This window comes from Hippopotamus amphibius, chromosome 16 (assembly GCF_030028045.1).
Source record: "Hippopotamus amphibius kiboko isolate mHipAmp2 chromosome 16, mHipAmp2.hap2, whole genome shotgun sequence".
NCBI classification, from domain to species: domain Eukaryota; kingdom Metazoa; phylum Chordata; class Mammalia; order Artiodactyla; family Hippopotamidae; genus Hippopotamus; species Hippopotamus amphibius.
Window position 1 is genome coordinate 62,021,778 of NC_080201.1, and position 19,056 is coordinate 62,040,833.

General features: G+C 37.3%; 1 protein-coding gene across 2 annotated transcripts in view; it reads right to left on the reverse strand.

Moving 5' to 3' along the window:
* Positions 1 to 274: 274 nt before the first annotated feature.
* Positions 275 to 19,056, reverse strand: part of LOC130838281 (zinc finger protein 665-like) — a 74,341-nt gene continuing 55,559 nt past the window's right edge. The window contains exons 4-7 of one of the 2 annotated variants that reach the window (XM_057711137.1): positions 17,988 to 18,113; positions 10,110 to 10,236; positions 9,503 to 9,601; positions 275 to 4,262 (exon numbers count right to left, since the gene is read on the reverse strand). In XM_057711137.1, the coding sequence (XP_057567120.1) occupies positions 1,081 to 4,262; positions 9,503 to 9,601; positions 10,110 to 10,236; positions 17,988 to 18,065 (3,486 nt within the window). In that variant the 5' untranslated portion in view covers positions 18,066 to 18,113 and the 3' untranslated portion in view covers positions 275 to 1,080. The remainder of the gene's footprint in view (positions 4,263 to 9,502; positions 9,602 to 10,109; positions 10,237 to 17,987; positions 18,114 to 19,056) is intronic. The other variant, XM_057711138.1, reaches the window with a different exon arrangement.

Consider the following 19,056-nt stretch of genomic DNA (forward strand, 5'->3'; position numbering starts at 1 on the left):
CGAAGTGTGCATTTGTCAATTCAAACCAAGATGAGCAGGATATTGCTGAGCTCGAGGAAGATGTCACTGAAGGGGTGGATGTGAAGTGGAACCTAGGATTCAGCGAGACTGTTGATCTCAGGGAAGGTTACCTAGTGCACAGTACCTACTGGACTGGCTAGTGTGAGGTCCAGGCACCTGCAGGCTGCCTGGCTACACAACACAGATGCTGAGGCAGCAACATCATGGAGCAGTTCAGGGAAACTCTCAACACCCCTCCTGTATTATCTTTATTATGACCACCACAGTGTTCCAGTAGTTACAGAAAGGGGGAAAGATACAAGAGAGAAATATGGAAATTACATGGCATTATTTCAGGTTTAAGGCCAGTAAGGAAACTAACTGTACATTCTACATTATGGTGTCCTTAATCTTCTAATGCAGGGGTCCCCAACCCCTGGGCCACGGATGGTTACCACACAGTAGGTGAGTTTCTGGCCAGTAAGAGAAGCTTCATCTCCGACTCCCCATCACTCCCATTACTTCCTGAACTGCCCTCCCCACACCACGGCCATGGAAAAATCATCCTCCACAAATCTGGCCCTTGGTGGGAAAAAGGTTGGGGACCGCTGGTCTAATGGAAAGCTAGTATAAATTATTCCCACCTCGTATAGAAGGGCTTCTCCCTCCTTTGAGGCGGCAACAATCATAAACATCAGTTCACACACACTAGACACAAAGCACAGCTTGTGGTAATCTGTGAGTTTAATTACATTCATTTTGGTTTTCAAATAATCTCAAATCATGTCAATATAAACAAGGATAGAATGATAATCACTGTACCTGTACAAACATCCATCCCTTCATCTTGGGATCCCCACCACCATGTCAATTTTCCACTTGTTATAACTATTGATGACTTCCTGTCGTATTCTCATTGACACTGATCAGAGAAAATAGGTATTGACTGAATGATTTCTAGTGTGCCTTCTCTTATCATTTTTGATTAAATACCTTTCTACATTGTATACATCATTCAAATACCTTTACTTACGTACTCTGGCGTTTTTTACAGTGGATATTTCAGACAAACCTCTTTCATCACTTATTACATTTGTAAGCTTTATTTCCAGCATGTACTCTCTGATGTTGAGTGAGGTGAGAGTTCTTAAAGCCTTTCCAACACTCTGTACATTTAGAAGGTTTCTCTGCACCATGAATCATCGGACATCGAGTAAGAGTTGAGCAACTGTTAAAGGCTTTGCCACATTCTTTACATTTGTATGGTTTCTCCCCAGTATGAGTTCGCTGATGTTTAAGAAGATCTGACTTCTGATAAAATGCCTTGCCACATTCTACACATTTGTACGGTTTCTCCCCAGTATGAGCTCGCTGATGCAGAGTTAGGCTTTCACGCCACTTAAAGGCCTTGCCACATTCTGTACATTTATAAGACTTTTCAGCCTTATGAATTCGCTCATGTTTACTAAGACTTGAGCTCTGAGTAAAGGTTTTCCCACATTCTCTACATTTATAAGGTCTCTCCCCAGTATGAATTCTCTGATGTTTAGTAAGGTGTGAGCTCTGATTAAAGGCTTTGCCACATTCTCTACATTTATAAGGTTTCTCTCTAGTATGGATTCGCTGATGTTCAGTAAGTCTTGACTTACGAATAAAGGCTTTGCCACATTCTACACATTTGTAAGGTTTCTCCCCAGTATGAATTCGCTGATGCAGAGTTAGGCTTGTAAGCCAGTTAAAGGCCTTGCCACATTCTATACATTTATAATGCTTTTCTTCACTATGAATTCGCTGATGTGTACTAAGGTTTGAGCTCAGCTTAAAGGCTTTCCCACATTCTCTACACTTATAAGGTCTCTCCCCGGTATGAATTCGCTGATGCTTAGTACGATCTGAGCTATTAGTAAAGACTTTGCCACATTCTTTACATGTGTATGGTTGCTCCCCAGTATGAATTCGCTGATGATGAGTAAGTTTTGAGCTATGATTAAAGGCTTTGCCACATTCTTTACATGTGTATGGTTTCTCTCCAGTATGAATTCTCTGATGTTCAGTAAGTTTTGAGCTATGATTAAAGGCTTTGCCACATTCCTTACATTTGTATGGTTTCTCCCCAATATGAATTCTCTCATGTTTATTAAGACCTGACTTTTGAGTAAAGGCCTTGCCGCATTCCTTACATTTGTATGGTTTCTCCCCAGTATGGATTCGCTGATGTTCAGTAAGTTTTGAGCTACGAATAAAGGCCTTGCCACATTCCATGCATTTGTACGGTTTCTCCCCAGTATGAATTCGCTGATGATAAATGAGTTTTGAGCTATGATTAAAGGCTTTGCCACATTCTTTACATTTGTACGGTTTCTCCCCAGTATGAATTCGCTGATGATGAGTAAGTTTTGAGCTATGAGTAAAGGCTTTGCCACATTCTTCACATTTGTATGGTTTCTCTCCAGTATGAATTCGCTGATGTTTAGTAAGACCTGAGTTCTGAGTAAAGGCCTTGCCACACTGCTTACATTTGTATGGTTTCTCCCCAGTATGGATTCGCTGATGTTCAGTAAGTTTTGAGCTACGAATAAAGGCCTTGCCACATTCTATACATTTGTAAGGTTTCTCCCCAGTATGAATTCGCTGATGTTTAGTACGATCTGAGCTGTGAGTAAAGACTTTGCCACATTCCTTACACTTGTATGGTTTCTCCCCAGTATGAATTCGCTGATGTTCAGTAAGTTTTGAGCTATGAGTAAAGGCTTTACCACATTCTTTACATTTGTATGGTTTCTCCCCAGTATGAATTCGCTGATGTTTAGTAAGACTTGAGTTTTGAGTAAAGGCCTTGCCACATTCCTTACACTTGTATGGTTTCTCCCCAGTATGAATTCGCTGATGTTCAGTAAGAATTGAGTTTTGTGTAAAGGCTTTGCCACATTCTTTACACTCGTATGGTTTCTCCCCAGTGTGGATTCGCTGATGTTTAGTAAGTTTTGAGCTACGAATAAAGGCCTTGCCACATTCTATACATTTATAAGACTTTTCTTCAGTATGAATTAGCTGATGTTGAGTAAGACCTGAGTGCTGCTTAAAGGCTTTCCCACACTCTGTACCTTTACAACGCTTCTCTCCAGTATGGATTCGCTGATGAAGAGTAAGATGTGATCTCTGATTAAAGGCTTTACCACATTCTGTACATTTGAAAGGTTTCCTTCTAGTATGAATTTGTCTGTGTCTACTTAGATGTGATGATATAGTAAAGACTTTTCCACATTTGTTACACTTGTAATGTTTCTGCCTCACATGAACACTCTGATGTTGGGTATGTTTTGAAGACTGGTTAAAACCTTTACTATATTCACTACAATTATATGTTTCCTCTCCAACAGGAATACTCTTATGTATAGTAAGACTTGAGCTGTGATCAAGGACAGTCCTACATTTACTACTTTTGGCATCGTTGTCTGGAAACTGAGGTCCCTGTTGTCTCAAAAGATTGGAGTCTTGGTCAACGTCACGCCCACTTTCCTTGCATGAATAGCTTGTCACTCCTTTAGAAATTCTCCTGTAACTATTGAAGGTAGATCTGTTGCTTAATCCCTTACTCATTTTATTACACATGAAAAGTTGTTCTGCATTAACTATATCATGATACCTATTAAACAATGGTGGTTGAAGAAGGTCTCTCTCATTATCTTCAACATTACAGATTTTGGAACAGGCAAAAAATATCTGTTGCTTGAAGAATGATGAACCCTTGCTACAAGATCCCTCCAACTGTTTATATTGAGATTTTTTTTCTTCATTTTCAAATTTCTGGTTTTCAGGCATGCTTGAACACATGTTTAATTGAAGTCTATGTTCAGAAAGGTTTGAATGAGGATTTGCAGTAGAGTCTAGATGACTTTCCAGATCTTCCAAATTTCCTTTCAGAGAACATATACATTTCAAAAAATGATGTGGGTCTTTGCTTACAAACATACATTTGTCTACACATGCAAAAGACTTCAATAGGTTTTTTCCCCATTTTGATTCATATCCTTGATTTCTTTTCGCTATCACGTTTGCATTACGGGAAACTGTCCCAATTTGGTTTTGACCATAACAACATCCTCTCTGCCCTTGACATGGCCTCGTATATTCCCCGTCTTCCATGAAGTATACCTTTCCAAGGCTACATCTTTTATATTTTCCCAGCTTCACTTTTCCGCACAAGTCTTCTAAGCCTGACTTTTTTGATATCAAACACTGGGTTTCAGGAGAAGGCACAGCTGAAAGATACCAAATAACAAGTTATTCGGCTACTATTCTCAGTGAATATACTTTGCAATTTATATAAAATTGATGGCCGCTTAGCTAAATTAAGAATAAAACAGAGATGACTCAACTAAAATCAGAAATGAAAGCAGAGACATTTTAAGTGATACCATAGAAAAAAAGCAATTACACAAAACTATTAAGAATAATTATATGCCAACATACTGGATGCTTTGAAAACACTTGTGAACTTCTAAAGATACACACTACACTGACGTTAGCATAAATACATAAAAATTACAACAAACCTACATGATTAAGTAGATTAAAAAATTAATTTATAAAAATTCCCAACAAAGACTATCCCTCATCGATATGAAATAATTGGGTCATGCCAAAATCATTTCAACAAAAATCAACACCAACTCTGAAAAACTGTTTCCAAAGTATGAAGAGAAGCAAAATTATCAAAATAGTTTTTATGAAGCCAGTGTTAATATTTTTGTTTTTTGTTTTTAATTTTTTAAAAATACATTATGGTATATACCCTTTCTCTCCTTTATTTATTTTTTTAATATTTATTTTTTTCTTGGGTTGTGCCTGTTATTAGTTGTGGCACATGGGTTCTTTTCAGTTGCCGCATGTGGGATCTAGTTCCCTGACCAGGGATCAAAACTGGGCCTCTGCATAGCAAGCGTGGAGTTTTAACCACTGGACCAGCAGGGAAGTCCCTCAGTATCATTTTCAAACAAAGACACTACAAATTAAACAAACATACACACACACACAACATGACAAGAAAGTATCTGGCATGAATACTGATGCAAAAGTCCTTAGTGAAACACTAGAAAAATAAATTCAGAAGCACATGTAAAGTAGTATACACAATGAAAAACTCAGAATTATTTGGAGAATGCAAGGTTGGTTCAATAAATTGAAACTTTTAAAAGTATATTAAGAGCATATGCACAGAATGAAGGTCATGCCACACAATTATATAAAATGATGCAGAAAAATAAACAATAGCCAGGAACCCATCACGAAAAAACACCCAAAATAGGAATTGACAAAAACAAACAGAATGTAATTAAGATCTAACACACAAAGATAAGAGTTACCATCATATTCAATAGTGAAAGACTGAAATCTACTTCTTAATATTCAAAAACATTTAAGAATCCACACTCTCACCATTATCATTCAACACAGTACTGGGTTTTGTACTCAAAACCATCAGGAAAAAGGAGAAAAAAAAAAGTCACTGAAACCAGAAAGGAAGGAGTAACAGATGTCTGTTCACAGCTGAAAAAAATCCTATATAGAAAACCCTCAACCAACCACATAAAAAAAACAGACAAATCGTAAAGTTAACAAAAATCAAACAAAAAATTAGTTGTATAATTATACACTAACAGAAAATATTCCAAGAAAAATACTGAGACTATATTTTCATTTAAAGTAGCATTAAAGAGAATAAACTACTTGGAGTTAATGAAGGTAGTGGAACACTTGTGTGATAAAAATTATCAAATATTCCTGGAAATAAGAAGAGAAGAGATAAACAAACATACATTCCCTATTCCTGGACCAGGATACTTAATATCATTCATTGTCAGTACTACCAAAGCTGATCAATTGCTTTGAAGCAATCTCTTTCACAATCCCAAGTTTGGCAAAAATTGAAAAGCTCCTTCTAAAATGAAGGTGGGATATCACAAAACAGTAAATATCCAATATAATCTGGTAAAGAAAATAAAAAGTTGGAAACACAATACTTGCTGATTTGAAAACATACTACACAGCAATAGTTACCGAAAATGGATACTTACAAACATACAAACAGAATAATGGATCAGCAGAGAGAGCACAGAGAGAAGCTCCTGTGTTTCCATCAAACAATCTTCAATAAGCGTGTCTACTGTACACAATTGGAAATGGACTGTATCTGAAATGGTGTTGGGAAAGTTGGATGTCCACATATGAAAGAATGTTGTTGGACCCTTACCTAATGTCACATATAAATGTTAACTCAAAAAGGGTTGAAGATAAGTATAAACCTATAACTATAAATCTCCTAGAAGAAAACACAGGGAGAAAAGTTCCATGACGTTTCATCTGGCAATGGCTGTTTGTATATGAAACTAAAAGCTCAGGCAAAAAAAGCAATAGTCAACTGGGATGACATCACACGTAAAAACTTCTGCACAGTAGACGAAACAATCATTGGGGTGCACAGACAACCTGCCGAAGGAGAGAAGACTTTTGCAGAGCATGTATCTGATAAGGAGGGGAGGTCCAGAATATATAAAGAACTCCTAAAACACAACATAAAGAAACAAACAACATGATATATGGACAAAGCATTTAGAGACATTGTTCCCAATAGGATATCCAAAGGGACAACAAACACATGAAAGATGAAGATCAAAACTGGCAATAATTAGAGAAATAAAAACAGAGCCACAATGAGGTACCTCCCATCCACTAGAGTGACCACTACCAAAGAAAAAATATATATGCATCAAATGTCGGCAAGGATTTGGAGAAATTGGAATCCTTATGCACACTTACAGGAAATACAAAATGGTGCCACCACACTAAAAAACTGTAGGAAGGTTTATCACAAAATTAGAAATAGAAGTATAATAGGATCCAGCCATCCCACTTCTGGATATACAAACAAAAGACTTCAAAGGAAGATGTGCAAGAGATATCTGCACACACAGGTACACTGTAGCGTTATTCATAAGACCATTAATAGAGCGAAGCAACTGAATATTTCCGGATACCTGAATAAAGAAAATATGGCATATACGTACAATAGATAAGTATTTACATTTTAAAAAGAAAAATTATTGTCACATGATACAACATGTGATCCTTGAAGACATTATGTTGTGAGATATGAGTCACACGATATGATTCCACTTATTTGAGTAATAAAATGTAGTCAAATTCACAGAAATAAAAAAGTGGAATGGTAGTTGCCAGGGTTGGAGTGAAACAAAATGAGGAAGGGGTTGTTTATGGAGTATTGAGTCAGTTTTGCAAGAGCAACATTTTCAGAGCTTAGTGGCACAACAACAAGAATATACTTGGCACACTGGACTGTAGGTAAAAATGCTTCAGATGGTAAACGTTATCTTGGGTTTTCCCACAATTAAAGACTAAACTAATACCAAAATAGAATCGTAAACGTGCTCAAAAATTACTTTCAATTCAAAATGTATCTCAAACACAAAGATGATATAAAATCATCAATAAATAGATGTGAAATTGAGACTATTTCCTAAACTCCTCACCAACAGAACAAAACAAATAGTGACCATTAACCCAAAGAGAAAGTAGATAAGTCATGAACACATTAGGGATAATAGGTATGTAGCTTTTTAGCAATACATGTGTAGCTTTTTAGCAATACATGTGGGAGATTCACACTTGACTTCAACACCGCATTGTCTTCAGTGTACTGAATTGAAAACCATCATTTACTTTTTGTTATAGAGGTAAAAACAAAAATCCTATTAACTAATTTTGAGCAACCTATCATAAAAAGGAAGCCAACTGGCACGGAATGACTAAATAAGAACAAGAGAAAACTCACTCCCCAAAATTCTGAATAAAATGAAATATTAAAATAGTCTCCATATAAATAACTTTTAATTTTCAACTGTGACTGTGCATCCATAAGAAGCAATCACTTTGAATCAATGGCATGTGTCGCAAAGCAGGAGAATGTCACAGAAATTGCTTTACACTCATTCATTAACAGCTGTAATGATTCTGCGAGTGGCCTAACCGCCAAAGTCTGGTCCTGAGGCTGTGGGGGGTGCGGGGGTGGGGGGGTGAAGGGGAAGCTGGGATGAAGTGAGAGAGTAGAATTCACATATATACACTACCAGATGTAAAACAGATAGCAAGCGGGAAGCTGCTGCATAACACAGGGAGATCAACCTGATGATGCATGATGACTTAGAGGGCTGGGATAGGGAGGGTAGGAGGTTGCAGGAGGGAGGGGATATGGGGATATATGTATAAATACAGCTGATTCACTTTGTTGTACAGCAAACACTGGCAAAGCAGTGTAAATAATTATCCCCCAATTAAGAGCTTCAAAAAAAAAACCAAAAAATGAAACCAAAAAAACCTCTAATGAAAAATGTGAATGAATGTGCATTCAAATGACAGAAATTTTTCATGTTATTAACATATTGCTCTTATATATGCAGAAAATATCAAGGACGTAACCCATTCTAACTAAGATACATAAAACCTTTTCTTATAAAGGAAGAACATGAAAGTTGTAAAATACCCAGAGAATCTACTAATTAATCATTTAAATTACTTCTTACCACACATATTTTTACTTAAGCCTGTTCTATTAGATCTTTTGAATCTAACATCATAGATGATCTGGATGAAGAACTAAATGAGAAAGTGAGAACTTATAGGCAACAGTCGTGGGAAACTCCATAACAAACAAGATAAACTGATAAAATAACAGTTAAGAAATTAAATAAGAATTGAGATGTTAAAATATGGTGGCAATGCTCTATGCTTCTGTATCACAATGATTTATTTGAGAATTCTAAGAGTGAAAAAAATGTATTAAAGTATTGTGGCATTGAGGAATTAGGGCAAATACACTTAAGATCTCTAATGTTAGTTCATACAAGAAAAGGGAACTCTTGTAGTAAAACTGAGTTTTGCATTTTCTCATTTTAGGGAGCTGCTTTATGCACAGCAGAAATTACTTGACTATGGAATTTATAAGGTCATATTTGACATTTGTAAGGGATTGGAAATTACAAAGCAGGCAACAAACACTATCTGTCCCCAGCATTCCCAGAAGTTTGGCAGTATCTCTATGACTCCATTAACTCACTTCCGTCTAAAGACAGAACGAGAACTTTCAAAAGGGCTTATCATAGTTACTCAGAAATGGGCAGAGTTTTCCTAGGACCCCAAGAAATGGAAGAGCAGCCAAGTCATGCAGGTCGTTGGAGGCCACGAGGAGAACTTTGGTTCTCACTGTGAATGTGAAAGGGAATCACTGGAGAAGAACATACGAATGAGTTAAAAGACAAGAATGGGCAGGAGATGACCCTCTAGGACAGTGACAGAAATATACCCAGACCTCTCAAAAATCACTTCCATTAAAGCAAATCTTCCCAAACCATATGACAAAGTATCACTTCCTCCATGATCCTTGGATCTCTCACCTCAGGCATCTGCTCCCTTGTTTCACACATACCTGGGTATAGGACTGTTGTCTCCACCATGTTCTTTACATTCCAGGGATCTTTGATGTGCTCCAATAAGGTGACCAGGTCTGGCTTAGAGACAACAAGTCCTGTTCATAAGGAAAGCAACATATGGGATGATGGAAATTCATCAGTTTACACTCCAGTGTGTGCTCAGGTGAGAAGAGAAGGCATCCTAGAATGTTAATAGAGTCTAGAAAATGATTTCCCCAAATACTTGATTGAAAGCATCTTTAGGATATTAACAAATACATAAAACTCACATCCTGAAAGACTGGAAAGTATTACTAAGTGAAAAGTAAGCACTGGAAATCGGATTTTAAGATGAGAAAAGAACTATTTTATACCACCATACATACAGAATTACCACTAATCTACAAAGAATGAGACAGATCACCTCAAGAAAGAGAAAGGTTAGAACTGTGATGAATCATCATGAAGTCTTTTGTTCTAAACTCAGAAATTTCCATTTTTTCCTAGAAAGTAGGGATCTGAAATTCTATTGTAGGAAGCAGAAGATTTCAGGAGACCTTCTAGAAATGAAGAAATCAAAACGCTGTGGGTGGATAAGGAATTCTGGAAGGAAGTGATCCTCACCCAAGGAGGCCAGGTTCCTGTAGTTCTCTAACATCACATCCCTGTACAATTCCCGTTGCTTGAGGTCCAGGCAGTCCCACTCCTCTGCAGAGAAATCTATGGCCACATCCTGGAATGTCAACAGTCCCTGAAATAAAAAGGACATATACAATGTGCCCAAGGGAAGACTTCATAATGTGTCCCAAGATAAAAACAGCAAGACAAGGAAACTGGTTTGATTTAGGAGAGGGTCTGCTATTACACAATAAGATAAGTTTTTCTGTGGGTTTTTTTTTTTTTTTTTTTTTGGTGCATGGGCTTAGTTGCTCCACGGCATGTGGGATCTTCGTGGAGCAGGGATCAAACTCGTGTCCTCTGCGTTGGCAGGTGGATTCTTAACCACTGAGCCACCTAGGAAACCCGATATAAGATTATTTTTTACACAGTAATATTCTCTACCATATTTCTAACCCCAAGAAAAGAGGATAACATATGATCCACAAAACCAATGTAGAGATTCTTCTTTCTGGAAGAAAAAGTATAAAATGATGACATCAACAAGGCATATGCCTTTTTCGAGTGTTGTAATTCTGTTACATAGGATAAACAGTCTATGAAGCAAAGGAGGAATATTTTTCAAAAGCAGACTGATTCAAAAGTTCTCAGGTGGGGCCACAATTCCACATTTTGAACAAACTCAGTTTTACCTTGTGATGCCAAAATCTCCGGTCCGTGAATGCTCCTTGTGAATAGCACAAAGGTAGAACAGCAAGTTCAGAATTCATAGCTCATGTTCAAGTTTAAGTGTTTCATGGATTTCACAGGTCTATTAGAAGAGTAAGCGTAGCAGCAACAATTCTTTTGACTATTCAGAATATACGAATGTGTCAAAAATTATCCGCACTCTGCTTATATTCAAACTTCTGTTGCCTGCATTGTCTTAGCAGCACTTTCTGTTCAAGGCTATTGTCTCCCCAGTCACTGCTGTGCAGGTGTGAACGTGTTACATCAGTTCATTTGTAACTGCGCTGCGAGCTAAAACGGATGCCCCACTTGTGATCTGCATGAAAGAAGAGCTGCATGCAGTGATTTGTTTTTTGGGGTCTGAGGGTGTCCCTGGTGACATTATTTATCAAAGACTTTGTATGCACACTTCTGCCCACACTGTCAAGACTCTGCACAATCTTTGTTTGGAGGTGTTAAAGCATCCTCCCTATCATTCTGGTCTTGCTCTGTCACACTTTCACCTGTTTGTCCCCTGAAAGCAGCCCTAAGAGACAAAGATTCACTGAAGAAGTGAAGACCGCGGCACATGCGTGGCTCACAGCTAAGCCTAGAACATTTGTTAATGAGGGAATACAAAAGCTTGTGGACACATGGACAAAGTGTATTGAAAAGCGAGGAGGTTATGTCACAAAAGAATATATTTGTGGGCTTCCTAGGTGGCGCAGTGGTTGAGAATCCGCCTGCCAATGCAGGGGACACGGGTTCGATCCTTGCTCTAGGAAGATCCCACATGCCGCGGAGCAACTAAGCCCGTGTGCCACAACTATTGAGCCTGCATTGTAGAGCCTGTGAGCCACAACTACTGAGCCCGTGTGCTGCAACTACTGAAGCCCAAGCACCTAGAGCCCGTGCACCGCAACAAGAGAAGCCACGGCAATGAGGAGCCCGCGCACCACAATGAAGAGCCCCCACTTAACGCAACTAAAAAGAAAGCCCGGGCACAGCAAAAAAAAGACCTAACACAGCCAATAAATAAATAAATAAATTTATTTAAAAAAAAAAAGAATATATTTGTCTTTTGAAAAGTTAATTAAAATAAATTCTACAGCCAACGTGTGGGTAATTTTTGACTCATCTTCGTACTATATATCTTCCTAACAAGTTTTTACATATTTTTGAATGAGCCACATAAACAATTTAAGAACAGTAATATTGCTGTTCCACCTTTTTAAGAATATTTTGTCAAATGTTCAGCATATGGTAGAGCTTGGGTTTTACTTCAGCGTTATCTGGACTAGAATATATCTAAAGAGAACTAAGAGAAATACACAGAGACAACTCTAATGAATATTTATTACAGTTTCCGTAACAAGTAAGAATGCTAAAAATAAGAAAAATGAATCAAATAATGTTAACATTTTCATGAACACAGGCATACACTAAAATGGGACCTACATACCTATTAAAAGTGATAGAGACAAAATATTCATGTCAATAAAAATCAAGACTTTTTTAATGGGTTCTATCTTATACATGTCTTTGTGGATGATAGTCTATCTTTTTAAGTACAGGAGGGTGCAAACCCACACAACAATACAGAATAAATTAGAGCTTTTGGTTCTGCATCTTTTATTTCTTGCAAATCTGGATCATTTGGGTGAGCTATGTTTTAGAAATATACCAGTTGAACACACATTCATAACAGGATTCTTGTAAATATTTTGGAAAATACAAAGATGTGATAAGAAAACTACATCTGTGCCATGAGCATGGAGTGCAATGGAAACTATCAGACCTGGGTTGCGTGATGAAAACCTCCATGCCCAAACCCAGTATCTCTACTAAACATGGCGAGTGTTCATTTTCCAAAACAAAGAGAAACGAAGAGGATATGGAGTTTCTACACTACCTGTGGTAGTCTATGCACATCCCTCAATAAACCTTTCCAAGACCCTTACTAAAGATAATAGGGAAAGTTTTGAACTTATTAGCACAGGGATCTCACAGAAGCATGTGAACCAGTGAACATCAGGTGCAATGCGATAAATCATAGCAGGTGACCGAAGTGTGTACACAGAAAGAGACTTTAAAAATGGAAAGAAAAAAAAAAGAAAGAAAGATATCACTACTTGGGTATTTTTGGCAAAAATACAGAAATCATAATTTGAATCTATCACGAAAATGTCAGTTTTGTGCAAATTTCAATTCATATACACCTCCCTTGTTCTGTATCCTAAGACTTTAAAGAGTACGTCTTCCACCTCCTAGAATAATGGAAATAAAAACAAAAATAAACAAATAGGACCTAATGAAACTTAAACGCTTTTGCCCAGAAAAAGAAACCATAAACAAGACAAGAAGACAACCCTCAGAATGGGAGAAAATGTTTACCAATGAAGCAACTGACAAAGGATTAATCTCCAAACTACACAAGTAGCTCATGCAGCTCAATATCAAAAAAACCCAACAACTCAATCCAAACATGGGTGGAAGACCTAATAGACATTTCTCCAAAGAACACATGCAGATGGCTACCAAACACATGAAAAGATGCTTAACATCACTAATCATTAGAGAAATACAAATCAAAGCTGCAATGAGGTATCACCTCACATTACTCAGAATGGCCATCAAGAAAAAAATCTAGAAACAATAAATGCTGGAGAGGATGTGGAGAAAAGGGAACCTCCTGCACTGATGGTGGGAATGCAAACTGGTACACTCACTATGGAAAACAATATGGAATTTCCTTAAAAAACTAAAACTAGAACTACCATATGACCCAATCATACCACTACTGGGCATATAACCTGAGAAAATGGTAATTCAAAAAGATATATGTACCACAATCTCCATTGCAGCACTATATATAATAGCCAGGACATGGAAGCAACCTAAATGCCCAACAACAGATGAATGGATAAAGAAGATGTGGCACATATAGACAATGGAATACTACTCAGCCATAAAAAGGAATGAAATTGAGTTATTTGTAGTGAGGTGGATGGACCTAGAGTCTGTCATACAGAGTGAAGTAAGTCAGAAAGAGGAAAACAAATACTGTATGCTAACTCCTATATATGGAATCTAAAAAAATGGTACTGATGAACTCAATATCAGGACAAGAATAAAGATGCAGATGTGGACATGGGGTGGGGGTCAGGGCAGGGGAAGCTGGGACAAAGTGAGAGAGTAACACGGACATGTATACACTACCAAATGTAAAATAGCCACAGGGAAGCTGCTGCATAACACAGGGAGATCAACTCAATGATTGCTGATGATCTACACAGGTGGGAAAGGGAGGGCGGGAGGGAGGCTCAAGAGGGAGGGGATATGGGGACATATGTATAGCTACAGCTGATTCACTGTGCTGTACAGCAGAAACTGGCATAACAGGGTAAAGCATCCATTCTAACCTCCTTATCAAATATGCTTTTACCTTTCATGTTCTCTCTCTTACAGGCTTTCTCAATCTCTCTAATGTGGATAAGCTGAGAATTTCCCACCATTTTGATTTGTGCTTCCCTTTTGATTAACAACTGTATATTTGCACTGTTTCTATCTTTTCACATTTTCCTATAATCATTCAAGAGAAACCAGGCCTCTCCTTTAAAACTATGCTTAGACATTTTCTCAACCAAAGATCCAACTACTCTACAACATACAGCTTGCACAAAACAGTAGGACAGAAACACAATTCAGTCAAGTCCTGTGCCACATTTTAATGACAATCACCTTTCCAATAACATGTTCCTCATTTCTGTCTGACACCACATTAGAATGGCCCTTACTGTCCACATTTTTACCACCAATTGGTGGATACACAAAGACCCTGAATAACCAAGGATTTGAGAAAGAAGAACAGAGCTGGAGGAATCACGCTCCCTGACTTCAGGCTATACTGCAAAGCTACAGTCATCAATACAGTATGACAATGGCACAAAAACACACACAAAGATTAATGGTACAGAATAGAGAGCCCACAAATAAAGCCATGCATTTATGGTCAATAAATCCATGACAAAGGGAGCAAGAATATACAATGGAGAAAAGCCAGTTTCTTCAATAAGTGATCCTGCCATGAAAGCAACCTAAATGTTCATCAAGAGATGAATAGATAAAGATGATGAGGTACATATATATAATGGAACACTACACAGTCATAAAAAAGAATAAAATAATGCCATTTGCAGCAATATGGTTGGACCTAGATATTATCATACTAAGTGAATTAAACCTGACAGAGAAAGACAGATATCATATGGTGTGTGAAATCTTAAATACCAATAGACATGAGCTTCTCTACAAAACAGAAATATACCCACAACATAGAAAACAAACTTATAGTTACCAAAGGGCATAGGAGTGGGGGGAGAGAGAAATTAGCAGTCTGTAATTAACATATAACACTACTATATATAAAACAGATAAACAGCAAGGACCTACTGTATAGCACAGGGAATTATATTCAATATCTAGATATTGAATATAATTCTAATTACATTGAGTATAGTTATAATTATAAATTAGTATAAGATTACAATTATTATAAGATTATAATATTCTTATGATATCCTAAAGGAAAAGTATTCTAAAATATATATATATATATATATATATATATATATATATATACACACACATGTGCATCACTTTGCTCTACACCTGAAAGTAACAAAACATTGTAAACCAATTATACTTCAATTTAAAAAAAGTATTGAGACGTCATGATCTGAATCTGATAAAAGTCACTTTAAATTGGGTACACAACTGGGAAACACGTTATTTAAAAATCAAAAGATATTCTGAAAGAAATTAAAGAGCATGCAAATAAATACGAAGACATCCTATGTTTGGTCCTTCCCTGGTTGGGCAGTGGTTAAGAATCTGCCTGCCAATGCAGAGGTCATGGGTTCGATCCCTGATTCGAGAAGATACCACATGCTGCAGAGCAACTAAGCCTGTGTGCCACAACTACTAAGCCTGCGCTCTAAAGCCCAAGAGCCACAACTACTCAATCCAAGTGCCACAACTACTGAAGCCAATGCGCCTAGAGCCCATGCTCCACAATAAGAAAAGCCACCACAGTGACAAGGCCGAGCACTGCAATGAAGAGTAGCCCCACAAGTAGGCACGTTAGAACTAAAGAAAGCCCTCACAGCAATGAACACCCAACACAGCCATAAATTAATTGATTAATTTAATAAAAACCAAAACATCCTGGGTTCCTTCCAATCCTGTGGATTGGAAGCTTAACCATATTAAAATTGTCCATAGGAACCAAAGAGATCTATAGATTCAATGTAATTTCTATCAAAACCGCAAAGGCATTTTTTAACTGGAAAAAAAAAATCATCTTAAAATTCACATGGAGTCTCAAAGAACCCAAGTTGCCAAAACAAACTTGTGCAAGAAGAGCCAAGCTGGAGGCATCACATTTTCTGATTTCAAGACACATTACAACCTAGAGTAATAAGGCAGAGTGGCACTGGCATGAAGACAGACATACAGACTAATGGAAGAAAAAACATGACCCCAGAAATAAGCCAATCCATGTACAGCCAACTGATATTTCATAAGGGCGCCAAGACCATATAGTGAGGAAAGATTCTCTGTTTAACAAATACTGGTGGAATAACTGGATACCTACAGGCAAAAAAAATGAAATGTTTCCCTTCTCTTACACCATGCACCAAAATGAACTCAAAATGGATGAAATATGGAAACATAAGTCTGAACATATAAAACAACTACAAGAAAGCTGGGGCCACTTTCTTCACTCTGAACTTGGCGATGATTTTGTGCATAGTGCACAGGCAACAAAAGAAGGTTTCTGTTTCATTTCACCATGAAATGAAAAGTGAGGGTGGGCTTCCTAGGTGGTGCAGTGGTTGAGAATCCGCCTGCCAATGCAGGGGACACGGGTTCGATCCCTGCTCCAGGAAGATCCCACATGCCGCAGAGCAACTAAGCCCGTGTGCCACAACTATTGAGCCTGCGCTTTAGAGCCCGTGAGCCACAACTATTGAGCCCATGTGCTGCAGCTACTGAAGCCCAGGCACCTAGAGCCCGTGCTCCGCAACAAGAGAAGCCACGGCAATGAGGAGTCTGCGCACCAGAGCGAAGAGTAGCCCCCACTCACCACAACTAAAAAGAAAGCCCGCACACAGCAAAAAAAAAAAAAAAAAAAAAAAAAAAAAGAGAGAGAGAGACACAACACAGCCAATAAAATTAATTAATTAATTTAAAAAAAAAAAAGAAAGAAAAGTTAGGGTGTCCCAGAGACTTAAGAAACTAGTGTTACAATGACGAGTCACAGTGAAATGAAACACTACACTCTTTAAAATTGCATCTTGCAGATAATTTTACTGTAAATAAAGTCAAAGAGAAATCAGATTGTTTAAAATGTGTATATTTTATTCTCTCCAGATATGAGAACCATTCACCAAAAGGTGCCCTTCACTCTGTTGCCCTCTCCCTTGAAAAAACAGAGAGGACACCCGGCCCCAGACCTGGAACAGCTGGATTTCACTGAAGGACAATTGGCAAGCTCATCTTGTCTATGAATATAGATGCCAGACTTTAAACTATTAATCAAAATGTAACCAACTATCAATTAAATTTCATTATGAACATATTCCCAATAATGAATGATTGATTTAATTCCCCTAAACAGTTATAAATGGAAATTTTTTTACTTTTATATAATTGAAATAAATAAAATGCATTTCAAAGTATTTTTAAAACTTCATAATTGTCAGCAATTCCCAGTCTTATATCATCCATTTCAAATCCCTCCTTTGCGGAGGGCAGGGGCAGAGTCAAATACTCTATGCATATCCTAGAAGCTTGTCAAAATTTGAGATTATTCATATCTTACACATTATATGCATGCCATAAAACTTATCATAAGAAATTGTTAATCCCAGATTTAAATCTCACTCAAAACGCCTAGATCATAACACAAAATCATTTAAGAATACTTAATATCATCTAATATCAGTTCATTTTCAAATGTTCCCAATTGGCCCACAAATATAATTTGCTGCGTGTATGTGCACTAAGTACATTTAACATGAGTTCTATGTGCTTAAGAAAATTTTAAGTGTGAAATCCTCAAAATTACTAAGTACACACAAAATGTACAGCACAACTCTAGCACTTACTCACCTTGCATAACTGAAAATGTATTCTTTTTGAACAGCAACTCTTCATTTTTCCTTCCTCGCAGACGCTGGCAAGCACCATTCTCTTCTTCGTTTCTATGAATTGCACTATTTTGCTGGATTTACAAACCTGGATTTAAACAGAGTTTATACATAAAAATTACTTCTTATAACCCTTAGGTTAAAAAATGTATGAATGTAATATATTATTAAAGGGGGAAATATCAAGTTAATAAAACAAATTTAAAAATTTTTGATATAGACAAACATGATTATGGCAAAAGGAACAGAAAAACAAACTGCCTTACAGATGACCCAACTCAGCTATTCAACAGCTAGTAAATGGTGGAGCCCTCACCTGAACCAGGTGGTCCGGCTTTAGAACAGAACCTACAGCATCACACATTTAAGTATCCCATGTGACACTAAAAGTACGTGACATAGTTCTTTCCTGAGAAAACCTGAAACAAGCTCAAGGCTGAAAACACACAACTGGCTGAAAGGTCACTATATACACATGTACACACACATGCATGCTGCTCTTAACTCATTCACATGGCAGGACAGGAGAAAACTCAAGGACATGGAAAGCATGTAAGACATCCTTTCAAGGATAATATAAATACAAGACTTATTTATGAAATGATGGTGTCGTTTATACACACCATGCCTTCCTGCTCACACACACAAGCATGTGCATACAAACACACATACTGAAACTAAGTGAAACAAAAGTGGTGGTGTCTAAAATGACATTTCAAAATATAGCTTCATTTTCTATTATTTTTTACTTGTGCATTTCAGCATTTTTGGTATAATGAACATGTATAAGTTGTACCAAATTTAATTAAGATTAAATTTATTTTAATTTATATTAAACATTATTCTATAGTAGCCTGGTTATTAAAAAACACTGCAAAAATTGGAAAAATACATTAAAAGACTTAACGTTGATCTCCATAAATACATATAATATGTAAACATACAGAATAGAATTTGGGTGGTGATGAGAGAAGATTGAAGGAAGGCCCTGGGGCGAGTCTGAGCAAACCTGTCAGGCAGGATACTTGAGA